The 23,047-nt window shown below is 47.6% G+C and overlaps 1 protein-coding gene across 5 annotated transcripts; it reads left to right on the top strand.

Annotated features, from left to right (window-relative positions):
- Window positions 1-270: 270 nt before the first annotated feature.
- On the top strand, window positions 271-22,657 carry ANKS3 (ankyrin repeat and sterile alpha motif domain containing 3). Of its 5 annotated transcripts, none has more exons than XM_081887997.1 (17): window positions 273-376; window positions 2,021-2,204; window positions 4,698-4,896; window positions 5,957-6,078; window positions 10,396-10,477; window positions 12,134-12,269; window positions 12,614-12,772; window positions 13,358-13,486; window positions 13,910-14,019; window positions 14,671-14,838; window positions 15,117-15,241; window positions 16,052-16,193; window positions 17,174-17,346; window positions 18,517-18,602; window positions 19,194-19,277; window positions 19,451-19,545; window positions 20,365-22,657. In XM_081887997.1, exons 2-16 carry the CDS (start codon window positions 2,035-2,037, stop codon window positions 19,525-19,527), a joined length of 1,962 nt encoding a protein of 653 aa, XP_081744123.1. In that variant the 5' UTR covers window positions 273-376; window positions 2,021-2,034; the 3' UTR covers window positions 19,528-19,545; window positions 20,365-22,657. The 5 variants fall into 5 exon arrangements, 4 of the variants coding, with proteins under 4 accessions (XP_081744125.1, XP_081744123.1, XP_081744124.1 ...); XM_081887998.1 differs by lacking the exon at window positions 273-376 and adding an exon at window positions 717-1,907; XR_014162823.1 differs by lacking the exons at window positions 19,451-19,545; window positions 20,365-22,657 and having other exon boundaries at window positions 271-376; window positions 17,174-17,365; window positions 19,194-19,213.
- Window positions 22,658-23,047: the final 390 nt, after the last annotated feature.

Here is a 23,047-nt window from a genome sequence, read left to right as displayed (position 1 = left end):
TTAGAAACTTATCGCAACAAAAAAATATGCAATAAGAATATGGAGAAAACACAAACAGCGGTGTCAAGCTCATTCCTATCGTTTCTTTCCGTTCCGCTCGCTGCTTTTCCCGTTTTCTTTGCCCTGCCACGACCTATTCCTGTATTGGTTGAAACGCTCGGAAGGCGCGGCGAAGGAGTATTGCGGGTGGGGAGCGCGACAGTCTTAGCTTTTCATTGGCTGGCTGAGCAATCTCGCCGCTTCCAGCAGGAGGCGGGTGATGATCACGTGGTGCAGAGAGCGAGAGCGGGGCCTTCCGGCAGTCCTGACGCTCTGCCCGCGACGTCATTGTCGGGCATTTCCGGGACAGCGGCTGAGGCGACCTGAGGTGAAGCAGGTGAGGCTTGTACGGCAGCAGAGGAGGCGGGAGTGGTGTTAGGCGGGCTGGAAGCGGAGCCTCGTAGGAGGTTGTGGGCGCAGGAGGTCTTTGGCGTGCTGTTGCCTCACTAGGTGGAGCCCAGTACACTGGCCGGGCCTTGGTTCTCTGGGCACCCTGGAGGCATAGGCGTGAGGGGCGCCTCTGAGCTGCGGGCTGTTGCCTCCTGCGTAGGGTTGGAGGGCGGGGGGACCCTGTGAGCGTCCCAGGTACCTCAGGACTCCAACTCCCATCAACCTTGGCCTTTGGCCCTGCTGGCTGGGGCTGATGGGAGTTGGAGTCCAGTGGTTGGGGGTGGGCACACAGATTCCCCCAGCTGTGCTCTGGAGGCATCACCCTCAGCGCAGAATGCCCTTCTCGCCTTATGCCTGGGCTGCAGACTGCAAGGGCAGAGGTGCCTCGTGGCTGAGGGCTCCTCCACACAAAAGAACAGCAACCAGAGCAAAGCAAAGATTACTGCACAAATAGAGCTAGTGTCCTGGGAGGGAGGTTTGGGCCCTATCTTTGTTGCACTCACATGTTTGCTTTCCGCTTGCAGGGAGTTAGGTAGGTTTTGGCTCTAGTTTTCACTGTTTGGCCCTCCGTACAGAATAACGGCCATAACAATTCTGGCTCATAGGAATTACTCTGCTAGAGAGAACAGTTAGAGCCTGGTCTTCTTGCTCATCTTTTGGGTGCAGGGAATTGTTTTGTTCCTGGTTTTCTTGTTGTTGCTGTGTGCTGCTCTGTACACAAGAACTCCTTGCACATAGAAAACCAGCTTGTTAGAGGGTTTCCAGCTCAGATGTAACATTTCCCCCAAAATAAAATAGAGCTCTCTGAGGGGTGGGGGACTGAAATATTTATTTATATGCATTTACAGTTCTGTACTATGTGTTGTCCCTGGAGTGGATTACGAAGTGCTTAATACAACAACTAAGCCACATCAAGGCAACTTATTTTACTGTTTTAATAACATAAAATGTACCACATAATGGGTATAAAATTGATGTGTTTGTGAAAATTATGAAATTAAAATGAGAATCTTACAGATTTGAGGATAAAGTTGAAAGTGTGGGTGATAGCTGGTACGTTATCAAGGACCCTTTCGTCTGTCTGTGTGAGATTTCCAGTGTTTAAGGCATGAGGTTTCATGGCCTGTATAGTTCTTTGTCATTCAAGAACAAAAAAGCAAATTGAACCAAGTATCAGAGCGGTCATTTGTCACCTTCTAGGTTCCCTTCACTGTGAATAGGTCTCACCTGCAAAACAGTCAACCTATCAAGAACATTTCAAAAAGACTAGGTTTCCCAGTAATTGCAGTGCATGGTTGTTTGTGTTTTCCTTGAGTCTTGTGATTGGATCAGTTCTGCTTTTGTGCCTTTAACAGCACATTGGTATTTAGACATTAGTAAGTGAAGATAGTTCTCTAATCCTGTGAAGAATGCACAAAGACAGGAGATTTCCTTATTTTGTTTATTTGTATACTGCCTTTTCACCCATTGGACTTAAGGTAGGGTACACCAGGGTCCCAACTTCAGGAGCTTTCAGATCATACGCCAAGACGATTGGAAACCCTTTTAGCAAAGTGGTGAAAGTGAAGAACTGATGGTGCTTGTCTTTCAGCCCACCAAGACACAATGTCAGAGCTGAGTGATGAAGCCAGCGAGTCGGATCTGCTGAATCTCAGCCTATCCATGTGGCATGGCGCAGGTCAGATGGTCTGTCACCAAGAGTTAGATATTCCACTGGACCTTCACACAGCAGCCTCAATTGGCCAGTATGAGGTGGTAAAGGAGAATATTCAACGGTAAGGAGGAGAGGTTTGGGGAGGGAATAATACTGTGTTCCTGGCATTGGGCAATCAGGACAGATGAGGGATTCTGCTACTTTTCCGCCCGCCTCGCTGCCCAGCAGTCTCCCTGCCTGAACTGACAGAGCTGGTCTCGGAGACATTGTTGAGGACTGCCAGACTGTTGGTTCTGGGAGACTTCAACATCCATGCCAAGGCAGCTGGCTCTGGGGCGGCTCAGGACTTCATGGTCGCAATGACAACCATGAGGCTGTCCCAACATGTCACCGGCTCAAAGCACATGACAGGCAAAACTCTGGACCTTGTTTTCTTGACTGGGCAGGAAGAGTAATTTGAAGGTGGGGGACATTGATATCAGTCCTTTGTCATGGTCAGATCACTTCCTGTTGAGATTTAAACTTTCAGCAGCTTTTCCCCTTTGCAGAGGCGGGGGACCTATTAAGAAGATCCACCCTCGGAGGCTGATGGATCCAGTGGTATTCCAAACAGCTCTGGGAGGTTTTCCGGCTGATATAACTGGCATCCCTGTTGAAGCCCTGGCCGACCCCTGGAACACCCAAATGGCTTGGGCTATTGACACAATCACCCCTGAGTGCCCTCTCCCACTTTGTGATGCCCATTTGTCCCCCTGGTATACTCCAGAGGTTAGGGCGAGGAAACAAGCTGGAAGACTGCTTGAATGCAAGTGGAGGAAAGATCCGAATGAATGCAGCCGAACACTGGTAAGGGCTCATTATCGAGCCTACCTAGTGGCAGTGAAGGCAGCAAAGAAGGCATACTTTGCTGCCTCCATTGCAGCCTCATTACGTCGTCCGGTAGAGCTTTTCCAGGTTGTACGGAGCCTTTTACAGGCTGGCCCAAAGGAGGTGATGGAACCAACAGGAGCTCGCTGTGACTTTGAAAAGCATTTTGAGGATAAGATTGCTTGCATTCACCAAGACTTTGCTGTTATAGCAGATGAATCTCATGGGGTGTCCAGAGCACAGTCTAGTCCTGTTGTGTTGGATGAGTTTCAGTTGATAAGGCCTGATGATGTGGACAAGGTGCTCGGATCAATCAGGGCAACCACTTGTACTCTAGACCCTTGCCCCTCTTGGCTGATAAAAACCAGCAGGGAGGGAACAGCTGGCTGGGCCAGGGAGGTGATCAATGCCTCTTTACGAGAGGGGGTGGTCCTTACCTGTTTGAAGGAAACAGTGGTAAAGCCACTCCTTAAGAAACTGTCCCTGGATTTGGAAAACCTAACTACCAGCCAGTTTCTAATCTCCCTTTTCTGAGCAAGGTTCTGGAGCGAATGGTTGCAGACCAGATCCAGACGCTTTTGGAATAAACTGATTTTCTGGATCCATTTCAATCAGGTTTTAGGCCCGGTTTTGGCACAGAAACTGCTTTAGTTGTCCTGTATGATGACATCTGTCAAGAGAGAGACAAGGGAAACATGTCCCTGTTAATTCTTCTCGACCTCTCAGAGGCTTTTGATACCGTTGACCATGGTATCCTTCTGGAGTGGCTGTCCGAACTAGGGGTGGGTGGCACCACTTTGTGGTAGTTCCAGTCCTACTTAGATGGTCATCCCCAGAGGTTGTTGCTTGGGGAATGCTTTTCAGCCCCGGGGAACCTTCAATGTGGGGTTCTGCAGGGCTCAATCCTATCTCTTAACATCTGCATGAAACCACTGGCTGGGGTTATCCGGAGGTTTGGAGTCTGTTGTCAGCAATATGCCGATGACACTCAGCTCTATTTCTCCAGCTCTGCCTGGAGATGCCAGAAATGGGAGCTGAGGCATTCTGCTACAGCCCTTCTCTGCAGAAAATGAGCACAGCAGGGAGCAGTCCGAATTATAACCTTTTACCCGCAATGAGCTACTTTTTAGTTCACCATGTGATTTTTATCCATAGGGGATTATTCCAAAATCCCACCCCACCTTCAGCCTAAAAAAAGAGTCCATTCTACCACCTCATTCTGTTGTACATACACACCAGGCTTTTGTCACTATGTGTGCAATTCAAAATAATTTTGTGAAACATGAAGGTGGCTAAAGGCTACCAGAAAACATTGAAACAAGGTAGTAGTTGATTATATACACGCTCTACAGTTAAAGCACATTTATTCCATTTTAACAGTCACAACTTCCCCCAAGAATCCTGGGAACTGTAGTTTAGCCCCCCCCCCTCACAAAGCTATAATTCCCATCACCCTTAAAGCAAAGTTCCCAGGATTCTTTGGGGGAAGCCATGGCTGTTAAAAGTGGTGCAAATGTGCCACCTGCAAATGGTGTGACCAAAATGCTTAGAAGAATGCTGCTGTCAACCTTTTCACTTGCTACTGGCAAAGTGGGGGCACACATTGCTACCAGGAATATCGGCAAGACTTCTAAAGTTGTTTGTTTCCTTGAGTGAAACAGGCCAGGTTAGGGAAAACCTTCAAAAACTATGTAACTTGCCTGTGATAAGCTGCCCATGGAGCACTAATCTGATTCATGCCTTTCAGTGGGGAGGTAGACCTGAATCAGCGGAATTGCGGCGGCTGGACCCCGCTAATGTATGCCTCTTACATCGGTCATGACACCATTGTGCGCATACTGCTAGAGGCTGGCGTGAATGTGAATGTACCAACACCAGAAGGGCAGACTCCGCTGATGCTGGCTTCTAGCTGTGGAAATGAGAGCGTTGCTGCCTTCCTCCTTCAGGTGGGTGTACTTGGCAATAGCTGTGAAAGGCACCAACTGTGCAGTCTAAAGATATCACGCATGACTAAGGGGAGTGGAACCAAAGTTGCAAACAGGGCTGTTCAGGGGTGGTTGTCAGTGGCTCCCATTAAGTTCTATGGGACTAAGGAGAAGGGTGGCAATCTCAGACACCATGAGTGGCTGTGAGATAAAGCCTGCTGTCCTCTTTCATAACCCCTGTAGGGTGCAGCAGCATGATAGGATCCTTCAAAGTCTTGAGTCTACTCAAAGTTACAGGCTATTGCTTCATAGTTAGCGGTGATTAGAGTGCCTTCTCATCATTAAGACTCCTGTGAGGTTCAGTGGTAAAGTTTTCATTACTGTGATATGTTTTATATACCCATTCTCCTCCACCCCAGGTATTTCCAATGTCCAGGGCTGTGCCCTTACTTTACAAATATTCCTCTGTTTTATCAGGTTGCACATTAAGTTTATCCTATCTAGGTTTTCTCTGCTGCCTCTGAGACGTCTCTTTCCCATCCCAGCTTTCTTCAGATATGCAGGAGCAGAGCTGAGTCAGCATCTTCAGGTGACTCTGGCAGCCGAGTCTCACCCTCTCTGGCACAGCTGTGTCAGATCTGGTGGAGTGTGAGAGCTAGAGCTGTTTCCAGTCACTCCTCCACACCTGCCACTCACCCCACACACTGAATTGGGCAGGGGCAGGATCCTGTTCGAATGATTTTTCTGAATGCATTCAATCAGTCAGTGAATAAAATTGATTCAATAACCCAAAATAAAATGGGAACACTCTGCGACTGTAAGTGGTTTGCAATGAAATTGCTGTGAGAAGAGCCTTCTATGGGTTGCTGCTCTTTTCCCCTGGTTATACTGTTAGCATAATAGAAAAGTGATATAGAAATAAGAAACTAAAAGTAACATGATTGTAAATTTCTGCCTGAAATAAACGATCTCCCTCTCTGTTCATTATTGCGAGCTCTTGTTTGTACAGAAATGCACCCTGGCTTCATTGTCACAGGTAGTAGGTGCCCTGTCTTAACGGCCCCTCTGTATTTCTTTGAAGCAAGGTGCCGAGTTGGAGATGAAGGACATCCATGGCTGGACTGCCCTCTTCCACTGCACCAGTGCTGGCCATCAGCAAATGGTCAAGTTCTTATTGGATAATGGAGCAAATGCGAACTGCAGGTAAGAGAGAAATGGGCCTGTGAAAGGCCTGTTTGTTTGTTTGTTTGTATATTTCAAATATCTGGCGGTATTTTAAGGGGAAGAAGTAGCTTAGCTTTCATAGAAAAAATGCTTTCGTGATAGATGCAAAAGAGGGGGAAACATAGGCAGTCACACTGCTGTACTCTTGCATCTAGATTGTGTGTAGTTAATGGCTTGAGTGCTGTATGTGACGGACATCTCCAGTATGCTTCTGAGTACCAGTGGCTGGACACCTCAAGAGGGGAAACTTATTGTTCTCAGCTCCTGCTCATGAGCTTCCCGTAGGCATCTGGTTGGCCACTGTGAGTACATGATGCAGGATGAGATGGGCCACTGGCCTGATCCAGCAGCCTATTCTTATGTGCATGTGACATTATTATTATTAATTATTTATACATACGTACATTTATACATACATACATACATACATACATACATACTTTTTCTTTTATTTATACATACCCTGCCCATCTGGCAGAGCCACTCTGGGAGGCTCCCAACAGAATATTAAAAGCATGATAAAATAATACAGATCACCAATGTTTGTAACACTCTTGGGCAGGAGCTGGAAGGCCTATGGCACACAGATTAGGTTTGGCCTGCCTTCCTCTTCTACATTCCTGTCACCTTCCTGGCTCAGTAGACTAGAGGTAACACCCATCCAGTCATCCCTGGTACAGAAGCTGCATTGTAGGTGGGCACTAAAACAGTACTTTGGGGTTGATCAGCAAAGCATTTGTCAAAAAGGTTGACAACTCCTGACTTGGATAAATTGAACTAAACTTTGCCTGCTTTGAAGGTAGGGCAAAAAAAACCCAGCACAGTGCAGGAATTGAAAGGGGTAAATGTATTGGTAGGAGGAGTTACGCCTAAAGCAATACATTGGTTAAAATAGGTTCAGATAAAAGCTTGCTCAGATTTTGGCCCAGGCTGGCTAACTGACGAGTCGGATCTCCTTGCCTTCAGACTTTCTAGGCAGATGATTAATTTTCCATTCTTTTTGATGTAAGAGAAATGGAGCATCGAGGAGAGACTTTCTGACTGCTCTCTTAAAAATAATTAGTAACAAGAGTAAACATATTTATCTAAAATCTTACATCCCACCAGTTTTGCTTGTAATAGCTATTTCTTCTGGAAGAGGGTAAAAGTACAAACAACTTTTAGTTGTGGGGATGGGCAGAAGTGGAGAACATATTGCAAGGGGCAGATTTTCACAAACTTGCGCGGGGACTAGTGAGATGACCTGGTGGCAAGACTGAATCTGTGCATGCTATGCTGTTGTTGGGGTTCCATTCTTTCCTTTTCACTTCTACAAAAAAAAATAGTACTTGGTTCTCTTTACTCTTTCCTTATCAAATCTTACCTCTCAATTCATTCTTCTGAGATTCTTCTCTTCTTTATCTTGCCTATCGCCTTGATGGCTCATTTTCAAACTTTCTCTTCTGGCTTTAATGCCACCCCTGACTACTAAAAAAAAGCTCTCAGTGGACTCTTTCTTCTTCTCTTAGGACATGAATCTCATGTTGCTTTCTCTACAGTATTCCTTCCATCTCAATAACCAAAAATGTGTTTTCTGAGGTGGGTTTGATCCATATTCCTGGAACAGTCTCAGAATCCAGAGTGCCATCAGCTTGTTTGTTTTGCCAGAAAGAACCATTTCCTTCCATGGAGCATATTGAGTGGAAACTCCAGCAGGAAAAGTTCATACTTCTGACACAGTAACTGGTAATTTAGTTTTGAAGACAAACCATCAGACTGTATTGGCATCGTTCCCAGTTTTGCTCTTCAGCTGATGTTTTAAGAGAGCACTATAGTGGGCATTCCATATACGAAAGGATTATTTTTTGTTTTTAATATTAGCTATGGCTCCTGGCCTAGCATATCGGAGAGAAAACCAAGCTAGAACTCATCTTCTCAACACACTAGTATTTTGTGTGGAAGACATTTTCTTGAATGGAAATGTATTCAAGCATGTGAGACCCCACCTGCAATTTGAGGTGGTACAACTTAGGGGCACATTTGCCGCTCACCATTAACTCAGCCTAAGTTTCCTGTCAATTTGAGAAGCGAATGAGGGGTGGCAAGGCTTCTCAAGGTATTGGATTGGGCCAGGAGCTTCAGTTGGTAGCCCATAGCTTTCAGCAGAGATGGGGAACCTGTGGCCCTTCAAACTCCCATCAGGGCCAGCCAGCAAGGTTAGCATTCAGGGATGGTGGGATTGGTAATCCAACATCACCTGGAGGGCCACAGGCTCGCCATCCCGGAGATAGAGCTTAAAATACAGTGGTGCCCTGCAAGACGAACGCCTCGCAAGACGAAAAACCCGCTAGACGAAAGGGTTTTTCGGGTTTTGCGACGCTTCGCAAAACGAATTTCCCTATGGGCTTCCTTCGCAAGACGAAAGCCCATAGGGAAATCTCCAGGGACAGCGGGGAAGTGCAGCGCGTCTTCCCCACTGTCCTCGGACCTCCTCCGAAGCCTGGCGATGGGGCGGAGAGCCCTCCTCCCCCCGCCAGGCTTCGGAGGGCTTCTCCGAAGCCTGGCGATGGGGCGGAGAGCCCTCCTCCCCCCGCCAGGCTTCGGAGGGCTTCTCCGTAGCCTGGCGATGGGGCGGAGAGCCCTCCTCCCCCCGCCAGGCTTCGGAGGGCTTCTCCGTAGCCTGGCGATGGGGCGGAGAGCCCTCCTCCGCCCGCCAGGCTTCGGAGGGCTTCTCCGAAGCCTGGCAATGGGGCGGAGAGCCCTCCTCCCCCCGCCAGGCTTCGGAGGGCTTCTCCGAAGCCTGGCGATGGGGCGGAGAGCCCTCCTCCCCCCGCCAGGCTTCGGAGGGCTTCTCCGAAGCCTGGCGATGGGGCGGAGAGCCCTCCTCCCCCCGCCAGGCTTCGGAGAAGCCCTGGCGATGGGGCGGAGAGCCCTCCTCCCCCCGCCAGGTTTCGGAGGGCTCCTCCGAAGGCTGGCGATGGGGCGGAGAGCCCTCCTCCCCCCGCCAGACTTCGGAGAAGCCCTCCGAAGCCTGGCGGGGGGAGGAGGGCTCTCCGCCCCATCGCCAGCCTCCTCCGAAGGCTTGCGGTGGGAGGAGGGCTTTCCTCCCCACTGCCAACATTCAGAATGCTGTTCTGAATGTTGGCGGTGGGGAGGAAAAACCCTCCTCCCACCGCAAGTCCCGGGAACAGAGGAGAAGCGCTGCGCGCCTTCCCCTCTGTTCCCGGACCTGTCCTGAAGGCTTGCGGTGGGAGGAGGGCTTTCCTCCCCACTGCCAACATTCAGAATGCTGTTCTGAATGTTGGCGGTGGGGAGGAAAAACCCTCCTCCCACCGCAAGTCCCGGGAACAGAGGAGAAGCGCTGCGCGCCTTCCCCTCTGTTCCCGGACCTGTCCTGAAGGCTTGCGGTGGGAGGAGGGCTTTCCTCCCCACTGCCAACATTCAGAATGCTGTTCTGAATGTTGGCGGTGGGGAGGAAAAACCCTCCTCCCACCGCAAGTCCCGGGAACAGAGGAGAAGCGCTGCGCGCCTTCCCCTCTGTTCCCGGACCTGTCCTGAAGGCTTGCGGTGGGAGGAGGGCTTTCCTCCCCACTGCCAACATTCAGAATGCTGTTCTGAATGTTGGCGGTGGGGAGGAAAAACCCTCCTCCCACCGCAAGTCCCGGGAACAGAGGAGAAGCGCTGCGCGCCTTCCCCTCTGTTCCCGGACCTGTCCTGAAGGCTTGCGGTGGGGAGAAAAGCCCTTCTCCGCACCGCCAGCCTGGCAAGCGGTCTCCATAGGAACGCATTAATTGATTTTTAATGCATTCCTATGGGAAACCGTGCTTCGCAAGACGAAAAACTCGCAAGACGAAAAAACTTGCGGAACGAATTAATTTCGTCTTGCGAGGCACCACTGTATGTAGAGCACAATTCAAGAACAAGCCTGACACAGCCAACAGGTGGAGCCATGGCTCAGTAGTATGGAACCTGCTCTGCAGGTGGAACATCCCAGGTTCAGCCCCTTAGCTGGAGGCCAGCAGAGCCATTGGCAAAGGCCAACCCCAACACCTTGAAGCGCACCGCTTCTCAGGGTCAGCATTACTATGCTCAGTGGACTGGTGATCTGATTCTGTGTAAGGTCGCTTTATTTATTCAACCTGGAATGTGGTGTGAAAACCATGGAGTCCCAAGATCTATGCCTCTAGGGTTGCCTGCCCTTGGTACTTTTCTCCCTGCTTCCTCTAGCTGTGGATGACTAGCATGCCCCCGTTGCGTTGATGACTGCCCCGTTTTCTGACTTGAGCCTTTCATGGGCTATATATTTCTGTTGTCCAGGGAGCCCCTTTATGGATATACTCCTCTGATGGAAGCAGCTGCATCTGGCCATGAGATCATTGTCCAGTATCTTCTCAATCATGTAAGTGAGTGTTCATTTCTCAGGTGGTCCAAGGCACCTTTGGTTTCCCTTCCCCGCAACCAATTGTGCTTCCCAGTATGCAGAAATACCGCCAATTTGATAAGCCACTATATTAAGAAAGCTAAATCTTGATTCGAGGCTGTGTCTTTCAATGATTGCTCTTGATTATTGCCACAGGAGGGGAAATCAGAGAAGCTTCACATCCATGCAGCTTCTTCAGCATGTTCCCATGCCTAGATCCGTGCTGGATGCTCCCGTTGATCTGCCTTCATGCATAACATTTCTTTTAGGATGCCTTAATTAGAAACATTGTCCGCTTCTTTCCTCCTCTTGAGAGATACCATGCTTTTGAAACCAGTCTCTGAATCACTCTGTGCAGTTAATTCACATTCAGCATGAATAGCACTTTCTGTAGCAGCCTCTTGAAATCCCAGCTCTTTGCTTCAACATCACATCTAGACCTTCTTCATAGTCATCCTGTACATGTCTTATTAGAGGGAGGGAATATGTCGGGTCAATCAAACAAGGGTGTTCATGTAGGCCTTTCTTCTGTTGATAAAAGTGGGGTGAAGATGGTTGAAAGGGAAGGGTTGCATCTATCGCATTTCTTTCCTTTCCCCAACGGGATTTGAGAGCTATGAAATGTACAGAATAAAGCCTTTTTTGTATATATCTCCCCAACAGCTGCAGCACACAAAAGTCTTTTCAGAAAAGGCTTCTTTATATAGAGCATGTGTAGACCTTTGGATTTTTATGTGATTCTCATGCCTACACGCTTGTCTACCCATTTTTTTAAAAAATAGTATTTTTAATTGTCATGGAGGCTTTTTCAAGTGTTTGATTTCAAAGCCTATAAAACTAGTTTTTAATAGGCTGGGTTCATTTGTTCAGTGTTGGGTTAGGAAGTCATACACTCCCCCCACCCACACACCTTCCTCATTTCTCCCAGACCTTTTCCTTTAATAGTTGATGGAATGCTGCACTAGAGACATCCAAGGAAGAGGGAAGGATGCTATAGCCTGTTACACATCCGTCCAAAAGTGGACACTCCACATTCTGTAACTGCCTGCAAGTAAACTTTAAGCAGCACTGGAGATAGTTCATTGACTTTCCATCATTAGGATGAACTTGTGTGTCCATCTTTCAAAACACACCAGACAGCCTGGATTTAGTATTGAGAATGCACTGCAATATTTTGTTGCAGATCCCACTTGCCTCTGCTCTCGTGCTTCAAAAGGGATCAGGAGCCCGACTCGCTGGCATGCAGCCTGGTGCTTCTCGTAGCCATATCTTGTCCAAAGAGCAGCTGGAGCTCTTGAAGCCTGAAATTCATACATTGACCACATAGTGGTGCCATTTGTATAGCACAAACGCAAGCAAAGATTTCTAACTTTGTGCCCTGAAAACTGTTTAATGTTCAAAGCTAAATTATTTACTGAATTTATGCCCTGCCCTTTCTCCCTAAGGAGTCCAGGTTGGCTAGAGCACAAATGCGATGGTGATGGTGGGTATGCAGAGCCTTGCTGGTGGTGCAAATCCTTTGGTCGATTCTTCAGGGACACTCTTGGGTTCGACCACACAGCCCCTTAGATCTGTTTAAGCCTCCCTCCCCTTTCCTGTCGGCAAAATTTAATAATGTCTGCTTCCTCCCAACAGGGTGTGAGAGTGGATGTACGCGATAGCACTGGGGCGACGGCACGGATGTTGGCCATGAAGTATGGACACATGAAGATTGTGGGGCTCTTAGACCTGCACACAGCCCCTGTGCCCAAGGTCTTCTGCAGGGGCCCAGGTGACTCTCACGTCTCCTTATAGTTTCGCATAGAAAGGACCTTTCAGCTTGCTTAGGCAGAAACCTTGCTTGCTGCCTGCATTTCTAGTCACTGACTCCCATCTTTTCACTAGACCAGTGCTTCCCCCTCCCGCCCGCCCCCCATGGACCAATTGACCAAGGCTGAGGGTTGTGGCAAAGCAGTGGGGAAATCCCATGACAGATTTAGTGAGCGTGGGGCAGGGGAGAAGGAGAAGGAGTGGACGTTCCTTGGCACTGCAGAACTAATTAGTTGGATGCTGCCCTTGGAATTTAATATCTGTATGCACTCTGCGTCCACTGACTTGATGCATTTTGACATTTAGGAAAGTATGAAGATCTCAGCTCCTCGGACGAATCCTACTCTGCCCCTCAGAGGCAGAGGCCTGTTCGCAAGTCCAAAGGCCCCAGTATTCATGAAGGACCCCACGCTCTGGCCAAGATCACGGCGGTCAGAATTGGAGTGAAAAGCCCATCTCGTTATGGTGAGTTCAGGCTCACTTCCTCTCTCTCTCAATGGGTAGCTTCCTCTTGTCCTGCTGCTGATTACTTTATCACCCTCCTTCCCTGAACACCATTTTCAGGGAAGTGCTGTAGCTTGGTTGGTAGAGCACCGGCCTTGCTTGTGGAAGATTCCAGGTTCAGACCCTGGTGCCTCCAGGTAGGGCTGGGAATGTCCTCTGAAACCCTAGAGGGTTGCTGCCAATCAGTGTAGACCACACTGAGCAAGATGGACCAATGTTGTGACTCAGTATTAGGCACCTTCCTATGCTCCTATACTGATGAACTTGGAACACAGCTGCTTGCTCTCTGGATTCTATATTTATTTATTTAACATAATTTGTATAGCGCTTAATTTTAAATAAAACTTCCAAGCAAGCCTCTAAACCTCCGTAGAGCTGTAACGTGATGAGCTCCAGCAGAAGAAAAAGCAAGAGGCAGTACTGAACTTCTTGGCTGATGGAGGAGAATATAAGCCTCTTCATTTAACTTATCAACAAATAAAATCTCTTCCTTTCCTTTTTTCATTTGTTCACCTCTCTCTCCCTCTGCCCCCCTTTTGCACACAGAGCAGGTCCCTCCAGAAGGCTATGTTACCTTTAATGATGATGGGAGTGCCTTTGAAGGAGGAGATCTCCGCTACAGAGATGTCACGTCTCCCATCAATGAGCATGATGTGGAAAGCAGCAGCAGCCGGGGTACCTTTCTTAAAACACAATTTTTATTTTATACTGCTGTTCATTTAAAAAAAAAAACATTTAAATAAAACCGTGTAAATAAATGAATCAGAATTCAGCTACTGTATTATGGAAAGATGTAGTCTTAATTGCCAGCATAAACTTGAGGGAATAAAACAAGTTTTCAGCAGACCTTTAAAGGTTGAAAAAGAAGGCACCTGCTGAATATTGGCAGAGTATTTCACAGGAGTGAGCCAGTTTCTTGTTGCTGTTGGGTGAGCCTGGCAAACTCTGGGGACTTCCTGACGTATTCACTTTCTATTGCGGTAGTGTATGTTTCGCATTAGAATAGGTAATCCACAAAGTTGCCATCAGTAAACATCTATGAGGCCTGAATGTGAAACTTACTGTTTCATGCTGTTTCATGACTTCTGCCTGTTTCAGAAGAGAATTCCCTCTTCACCAATAACTTAGCCACCATCAGGACCAGCAGCAGCGAAAGTCTTGCCAAAGCTGTGGGGGTCAGCAGCGAGGGCTCTCTGGAAAGCAACGAGGTAAGTCTTTTGCTATCATTCAAGTTAGATGAGCCTGGAGGACCAAAGTTTCCCCACTCCTAGTGTATAGAAAGAAACCTTGATTCCTCAAATTAGGGAACCTCTCTCTTCTGGTTTTCTGGAGTCTCCCCAGACCACACCCCTCACCATGCCTGCTTCGCATCTTCAAATTTTGTTCTGTTTTTGCTTGGCTGGAATGTGTCATTGAACCAGGATAATTCCTCTTCCTTTGTTTGTACAAGAGTTTGTAGCCAACTATACAAAAGTTAAATTCACATCTGTTTCTTGGCTCTAGCACTGCCTACCACTGGCATGTGGCCCCCAAGAGGTTTTCCATTTGGAAATGTGGCTCTTGGGTTCAGAAAGATTCCCTACCCCTGCCTTGTCTTGTTCAGGCATCTTGGGAAGCTGGAGTAAGAGGATTCAATTGTCCTTCCGTGGTGTTGGATTTCTCCTCCCATTGCCTCTGCTTTCTCTGCTTTGGTAAGAGGAGCCTTTCTCACTTCCATTCTTCCTGCTTCATAAGAATGTAAGAGTACAGATGCTTCACACCATGAACAAAAGGATAATGATGTCCTTGCATCCGTTTGAGACTTGGAGCTGTGTCGTGTTCCTTCTTCTCAAAACACGCCACTACTTTATATTTTCCAGGATTCAGACCATGAAACAAAGCTCTCCATTCGAAAGCACCCCAAGAGCTACATGAAGGCAAAGAATCGCTGCAGCAACAGCGACAGCCACTGGTCTTACCGATCCCGGGTGTCCAGCCATCACAGCAGCCCCTCTCACACAGAGGCACCATCTTACACGGGGCCCCAGGTAACCATGGCATGGTGGTCAGAAAACTGTCTGGGGTTGGACAGGGCGAGGGACAGAGGGATGGACAGAGGAGCTGGTGTCAGAGACAGTCCTTGTGTATTAGGTGCCGTGTCAAATTGCAGGCGGCAAGGTGGTGCTAAAGGCCTAGAGGGGCAGAGATCCTGATGAAGCTGGAAGCCTGGCTTACAACATGCTGTGATGCAGCTAGAGTCTCTAAGTGTTTAATAGTCCTGAAAGTCTCCCTCTTTTTTGTCCTCTGTGCGCTGCCTGGGCTGCAGGATCTGGCCACCTTCCTTGAGCAGATTGGCTGCCTGAAGTACCTGCAAGTGTTTGAGGAGCAAGACGTCGACCTTCGCATCTTCCTGACCTTGACAGAGAGTGACTTGAAAGAGATTGGCATCACGTGAGTCCCTTTCTTTGCTGGCTGGCTGGAGGCTTAGCTTTGAAGTGCTGTCATATAATCAGGAACATAGGAAATGACCCCAGGAACAGCGTGTACCTTCCAACCAGAGATACTGAGAACTTTGCTGTCATTTTTAGCAGAATCCCGGGTCCCAGCTGGCAAGGCTGCTGTGCAATTATTTATTCTCAGTTCAATATAGGAATAGCTCCCAAAGAATTTTTAATGCTCTCTCTTAGAAACTTTTTTTTCTGCTCTATGTTGCGCAGACTGCATAATCTGGACAGCTGCCCTTGTCAGTTGTGTATAATCTGCAATATTTTTGCAGAATGTACACAGTTGTGTGGCAATACTGCACAAGTACAGAAGCTAGCTTTCTGAGAATTGCAGTTTTCTCATTTTCTTTTTTTATGTTTCTAGTCCATATTGCTTCAAACGTATAGCCCAATGCTTTGCAAAATTTCAGGGCTGAGCATGTTTCCCACTGCTTCTGGGGGAAAGGCTGCAGTACCCAATGTAGCATAGCCCATCTCCAGCCTTGAGTAAAGCAGAATAAATTGAACATAATATACATATGTTTTCAGAATGGTTTTCTTTGCGTTTTTTGAAAGTATAGTAAACACTGATCTAATTGAAGCTCCCATTATGTGTGGATATCTATTGTTCACATTGATGTCTCTTTGGGTCTCAGCATGTCTAGAAAAATCAGGGTGGTTCTGTTTTGCCTGCAGACTTCCCCAGTGAAGGAAGGGAGTAGCAAAAGGGAGACAGTACCTTTGCTGCTAAACCTTTCCTGCTTTTTCTCCCCTGTAGCCTTTTTGGACCAAAGAGGAAGATGACCTCTGCCATTGCTCGATGGCATAGCAGCGCCCGGCCTCCCAGCGATGCCCTGGAGCTGGCCTATGCTGATCGCCTGGAAGCAGAAATGCAGGAACTGGCCATTCAGCTCCATAAGGTAAGGAAGCCGGCTTCTTAAGCCCATTGAGAAGCTTCTGCCTCTGGCCAGGCGCACCTGCTTCTGCATGGGGAATGCCCTTGTCCCTTCCTAGTCTTGGAGGATGTCCTTGTTCGTCTGAAGTTGCTTGAGAAAGATACAGCATCAGACAGACAGCTAAGAGACCTGAAACTTGATGGGAGGAATTAATTTTTTTCATGCGGTGGACAAGTAGAAAGGTGAAGGAATATTGGGAAATGATTTAAAATGAGTTGGGGGGGGGAATTAAATTTTACCTTCCCCCCCCAAAAAACAGAGTCCCTTTCACTGGGAATAACCCAGACAGAAATTCCCAGGTGCCAGAACAGTTTGTTTATGTATGCAACAACAGCAGCCCGTGTTCTGTTAGCCCCCAAATGGAAAGTGAGCAAGGTCCCTTATAAAAAGGATTGGCAGCTTAAGATGTTAGAATATGCAGAACTTGCAGGTTTAACACAGAGAATAAGAGAATAAGAGAGCAAGAAGAACGCATATATTTAAAGAAGAATGGAAAATATTTATTGAATATATGGAAAATAATTGTACACAGCTGAAAATGCTGGCAGCATTAAGATAAATTCAACAGGAGTAAACAATATTTGACTGTAAAAGTGGAAAATTGATTTGAATGGTTATAGTAAAGCATGCAGGAGAACATGATATGCAATGTGAACCATGGAAGGAAGTCACTGGATATTTTAAAGTTTGTAAAATGTTTAATCTGAAATGTAGAAAAACGAAAACTCAATAAAAAAATTGTATATTGAGAAAGATCTGAAACCTGGTGCGATTGGAAAGCCTTTGGCAAGCTAGTGCTACCCCCAAACCCAAACTCAGTTTGATAGCAAAGTGAAGCAGAGGAACAGTTGTTGGCCAGAGTTTTGTGGGAGTTCTTTAAACCCTTTGGAAATCACAAATGTGGACCCTTGTCTCTTAGCAACTTTCCCCGTGTTCCCTTCCAGAGGTGCGAGGAGGTAGAAGGGCTGAAGGCTCAGGTGTCCCAGGAGCAGGAGCTGCGTGCCGTGGTGGAGAGCTGCTTGATGGAGCGGGATGTGGTCTGGAGCAGTGCTCAGGCCAAACTCCGCGAGGTGCAGGCCATCGCCAGGAATGCTGGAATCCTCCTAGAGCAGATGCAGTGAGTGCCTCCAACAAAGGTCAAACTTTCTCGCCATTTCTTTACACTCCCTTCTCTGTAAGCTCCTTCATCTCCTCAAAGCGAAGCCAGCGTGCCACCTGCAGGATTCTGAATTGGGGGAAAGCCCAGGCACTCGGTGACAATGACTATCAAAGGCTTGTGGCTTCGTGTCTGGAAATTCATTCTTCCCTCTTGTTCTCAGCCTTAGCTGCCTAATGTGGGAGTTGCATCCATGATTTTGAAAAATTGCCAGCGAAAAGCACTGGATATGATTTCAGTGCAACTTGTTAAGAATCTTGTTTTTCATTTTTTAAAAACTTTACAAAATAAACACAAGTTTCCAGCCCCTGGGTTTTATGATTACATCAAAGTGTGTGGTGCAATCGTAGGAGTCACATTGTTTCAAGCTATGTGCCCAAACCCACTTGTGTATCCAGCACTCAGATGTATTCCTATACACACCACCAAGAGGCTTAGGAGCTTTTGATAGAGTTATAACATGTGTTTGTTATGAATGTAGTATTATGCCCCAAGAAGTGCTCACCTGAGGAATAAAGCATGAAAAGGACAGTGTACGGATGCTGCTTCAAGCAGCAAAATTACACTACAAGCCGGCAGCAACTCAAAGTATACACACCTTGATCTAAAGAGTATAGAAGGATCCCTGTCAAAAGCCTAAAGAGAAAGTGAGTGGGACATTTGCCACATCACAGATGACTAAATCGGATACCTACTTGCTGAGGGGCTTCATCCTCTTCCTTCTCCTGCCGTCTCATTGGCAGCTAAGAAGACCCAAACGATTTGGGTGGAACAATAAATGGCAAAATTCTCCAACATGTATGCCTTTTTTACACAACCTGTATAAGCGGTAGAATTCACCTTTTCAGGTAGTAGCATCTGTAGCGTGCAAACGATCCTGGAGTTGGGAAGATAGCCAGGGGATAAATTCCCTTTGTCCTAACTCTCCTCTCCTCTTTAGTTCTGTCTTGAGTGCTCAGTGCTGATGCCTCATTTTTGTGGCGGTGGCATACCAAGGTTTACCCCACTGCTGTAGTATATTTGTGTGGCACTTGAGACTACGGCACTATCCTGCTTTCTTGTGCTCTACTTTGTGCGGTTTTTATTTCTTTTCACAGAATCCTGCTGACAGTATTTTGGTTTCTCTGGTAGGGCCTGTCAGGCAGAACTGTCTTCCCGAATGAACCGAGAGCATCCGGCTGGCCGGTTGTTGGAAGCGAAAGCACAGCTGGGACCCAGTAAGTGGGCAGTTCTAGTGCAGGATGTGAAACAGGTGGCCTTCCAGGTGTCTCTGGACTCCCATCAGTCCCATCCAGCATGGCCAGCAGTCAAGGATGATGAGCGTTGCAACCCAGCAACATCTGTAGGGCTGTAGGTTCCCCAGCCCTGTCTGTCTGTGTGCAAGAGAGAGAGAGAAAGGGAAGTGGCTTCAGAGGACAGGCTTGTTTTTGAGCCCAGTCTGCCTTCATCACGCTTTCGCCTTCCCCAGGTCTCAGCTATTTCATATGAAAAATGCATGGAGACTGACTGCTGCTTTTCCTTACAAGTAAAAAGTCAGTGTGTGTGTGTGTGTGTGTGTGTGTGTGTGTGTGTGTGTGTTCAACCACACCATGACATAAAAATTTGGAAGACTATTCAGTGCCAAATCCACCACTTTGGTGGATTGTCCCTGGCAGTCCCTGGTTCAATCCATTGTCCTGACTCCTCCCCCCCCCAGTGTTTGCTTCCCCCCCCACACACACACACTCCATGTTTGGCCCAATCCAGGCCAATGGGTGCTGACCCACAATATGCTGATGCTTTGTGCCCATTCTGCCTCTTTACCCTAGGCCCAGAAGGATGGCCGTCTTCCTTGAAGGTCCTCAGTCTGCCTGAGCTCTCGGCTCTTCTGGAGCAGTGCTGGGGGGAAATGGGTAAGGTTTGAAGATTATCCGATGCTCATGTTCCCCTTGTTTGGCACCGGTTGGTGGGTGTAAAGTCCAAGTCAAATAACGGGCTTGCCGTTTCCCTTCTCCCCTGCCCTGCATTGAAGAGCATCTCCATCTCTTGGCACCTGCGCTTATTATAGCTTTTTCTGTGTCCCCAGGGAAGGCTCTTAGTTCTGTCAACCTTAATCTCGAGAGCCTGCAGAGTCTAGAGAAGGGCAAGCCGCCCCAGAAATAGCCCTAGGAGTGGAGGAAGGTACGTGGTGGAGCGCTGTTGAACGAGATGCATGTCTGTCTGAGAAGAGAGAGCACTTGGTAGCAAAGTGGCATTCTGCTTTCAAGCTCTCTGTCCGCTCTCCTCCAAGGTCAGGGTTGCATAAAGGCATATCTGCGCGGCAAACATTATACTGGCTTAATGTCCCCTTTCCTCTCCTCCCCTCCCCAAATCCTTAGGATTCCTAGTTGTTGCTCCCCACTGACAGTCTTTCTACACAACTCATGCCTGATTGAGAGCCATCACAGTATAAAAAAACATATTTTCGATCCTGCTTTAAAATTGTAGCAGACACGAGCCCCAGCAAAAGCAGTGTCATCACCCTTGTAAACTGATGGTTACTCAGGCAGTGGTGGCTGGCACCCATTGGGGCTGGATGGGTGGAAGGCGAAGAGCAGAGAGCCAACAATGAGGAACAGAGTGAGATATCCCTAACTGTGTCCCCATCCAGGCAATACCACCCTCCAGACTGGTTTTCAGTAAAGAGTTAAGCAAGTGGGGGCTGGCTGAGAGCAGACTGAGAATGGTGGGGCAGTGCAGTAGCCCTAAGAAGGTGGAAAATGATAACAGAACCAGTTTATAATTTGTATTATGGAGAAAGGTGACGCTGAACCTGACGGAACTTTGCTCCAATCCAGCAGGGCTCTTGAGTTTTCTGGATGCAAACATTTGCAGCTAGAGCAACTTTTGAATTAAATTGCTCCTGCCACCACCACTTTGAACAACTGGCCAAAATCCATGCAGGACAAGTGCTCATGTTGCTGCCTCTTTTTTGTTTCCTGAGTGCGATTGTTTTTGCAGAGGTTCTGACGTCGGGTGAACGTTCCACCCAGAAGCTGTGTTTTACCTGAGGAGGAAGCATGAGTGAGTGCGAGAGAGAGAGAGATGGCTCAACGGCACAGGTCATCTGCAGCGAGAGCTGCCAGCGGCTGTCCTAGGAAAGCAGGTGCACCGTTGCAGAGAAGGGAGGCCAGGTCTGCTGTGCTGAAAAAGGACCATGGCACCTAAATCCTGCTGGAAGAGCTGGAAGCAAAGGGTTCTCTCCAAGCTTGGAAGTTCCAAGGCGGGCATTTTGTGTCTGCGTCTCTTGCTGGATATTCTGTCTGTTTTGGTAACTAGGTTCCTCTCCATTGGTCCCTTTCCCTGTGCCCACGTGGGAGGAAAGATGAGGCAGGAGGTGGCCAGGAGACCCCACGCTTAGAGGGTTTTATCCTTCAGAGGTTACCTGTTTGGGGAATGCAAGGACTTCTGTGTCCTACCCAGCTGCATGGAGGCCTGATGTATACCTGAGCTGACTGCAATGGTGGGGAGGAGGTTCCATTATCAAAGCCCATTGTTTAAGAAAGAAAGCAACACACACACACACACACACACTTTTTCAATGAAAGTGCCTCTGTAGTAGCAACCATTGGGCCTCTCCTAGCCTTTTATTCTTCCAGCAGGGAACTTGTGGCTTTATTCACAACAACTTACAATGAGATAGCACCTCACCATAGGCGTGAAGTTATAAGACTTCTTGCTGTCTTGACTTGGGGTGCTCATGGCTTGGCCGGGAAAATCTGTGAGTTCCAGCAACCAAAGACCACAACTTACAGGGATTGCTTATCCTGGGATGCGCAAGAACTCATGCCCACTTTGGAGAATGGAAATCCAGCGTTTGATGTGAACTGGGGAATGTTAATCCCAGGCTAGCTGATGGTGTGAAGTAGCTCTGGGATTCAGAGCAAGAGGGTTCCCCAAACCCAGCTAGCAACGTATGTAGGCAGTCCTGGAGTTACTGAATAACACCTACTGTGTCTTGCTTGGCCTTCTCTGATTTTTGGAGAATGGGGGTGAGGGTGGGAGAAAGAGAGAGGTGAAGCCTTTTCATTTATCTGACTTGCTTCTGATATACACATCATCACATAGAGTTCATGCATAAGCCTTGGTTTGCTGCACACCTGTGTTGTGTGGAGACCTAAGCACAAAGCACATAATTGTCTCAGAAAATTCTTGTGTTAATATTATTAGGTCTTCACATGATGCAGGTATAAAGTGAAGCAAGGCTTGTGCGTGGACAGCAGGAGCATAAATCTGAAGCAGCTAGCAGATGAATCACACGGCCATGTGTTTAACCTACAGGATAAAAAGTTATCCCAAAGCCAGGCATGGCTTCACCCAGTAGCAAAGCTGTCCCATTTTTTCCACTCCTGAAACATGCAAAACAGTTACCCAAAAAAGTGCACATTTTAGCAGGCTGGTGGATGCTGTTCTGCATCTGTTGTGCAAAATGGAGCCTTCCCATTAACGCACAGAGGGGGATGTGTGTGTCTTTAAGCAGCTTCTGATAAGCTCTGCAAAGGGAGGAGGCTGCTTTGGTGTAAACCCCTCCGCTTCACAGCCTTCTTTTCTGATGCACATCTTAAGCCTAGTTCTCACAGATAGTAAAAGATTTTAAATGTTACATGTTTTATTGCCTTTAATGTTGTGTTGAAATTATGTAATGGGGGGTATTATATAAAAATAAAATAAGCCTATGGCTGGGCTGTATAACTTCAGACTACACTGAGGGGCTGAAAGGATTCCTCCTCCGTGCACCAGATGTTGGGATATGATGGCTCTTCCAACCCAGTCTCTTTTCCTGCCATGCTTTATAAGGTGCAGGAAACTGTATTGTATGGTGGGGTATTCATTCCTAGACAAGCTACAGTGGTACGGCTGAGAGCATGCTTCCACCATTGTGTTTACTGCTTGTGAGAACTAGAGGTGGTGGCAATTTCCTTTTGATCTGCTGATTTTGAGTGACGGTGGAGCAAAATCATTTTTTTTAAACAGAAGGATCTGGAGCTTTTGAAAACCCAAGGTGGTCTGTGTCTAACTAGAATAGGATTGGACGTGGTTTAGCAAGATCGTTGTTGCGAGTTGATGGCTGTGGAGGTTGCCATTCTCTGTTCTGGGGTGTTTTATTAATCTGGGCTTAGTTTCAGCATTTGGGTACATCTCTGGTCATAACAATGGGGCGGAGAGGGAGATCTCAGAAAAAAGTTACATTTGATGACCAGCATTTAACAGGCACTGACTGATCTGTGAATAAATTTTACTTTTACTGTCTGAATTGCTGCTTGGTTGTTGTGCGTAGTATGTGATTATATGATTCAGATCTTTACAGGCGTGTTCTCTTCCTCCTTCCATTGTGCTTCGTAAGAGCTACAATCCTGCACCATATAATGGCAGCAGCAAGAGGATTATAGCCCTACCTGACCCTCATGGCAAAATTCACAGGAAGCAGATCCATCCCTCATGATCCCCTCCAAACATTACCTGAGCAGAGTAGGAGTAGCTGTGCTGCTGCTTGTTACAGATACAGATTACACTCTATATTGGCTGTTTCCTGGTGAAATGGCTTGCTCTGGTGTGCAAGAATTAGAGAATCCCCCCCCTCAAAAAATAATAATCATATGACACAACTGCTTTTGGAGGTGGTCACACAGAATGGCAACCAGCA

The sequence above is a fragment of the Podarcis melisellensis genome, assembly GCF_964234715.1.
Source record: "Podarcis melisellensis genome assembly, chromosome: 14".
Taxonomy (NCBI): Eukaryota; Metazoa; Chordata; class Lepidosauria; order Squamata; family Lacertidae; genus Podarcis; species Podarcis melisellensis.
Note: the sequence above shows the minus strand (reverse complement) of the source record. Positions and strands in the feature narration are given on the sequence as shown.

What these genes read in the sequence shown, in the direction of transcription:
- ANKS3 (XM_081887997.1), top strand. Translation starts at nt 2,035, where the DNA reads ATGTCAGAGCTGAGTGATGAAGCCAGCGAGTCGGATCTGCTGAATCTC. An exon ending in TCCAGTATCTTCTCAATCAT is followed by an intron (nt 10,478 to 12,133) that starts GTAAGTGAGTGT and finishes TCCTCCCAACAG; the next exon opens with GGTGTGAGAGTGGATGTACG. An exon ending in ATCCTCCTAGAGCAGATGCA is followed by an intron (nt 17,347 to 18,516) that starts GTGAGTGCCTCC and finishes TTTCTCTGGTAG; the next exon opens with GGCCTGTCAGGCAGAACTGT.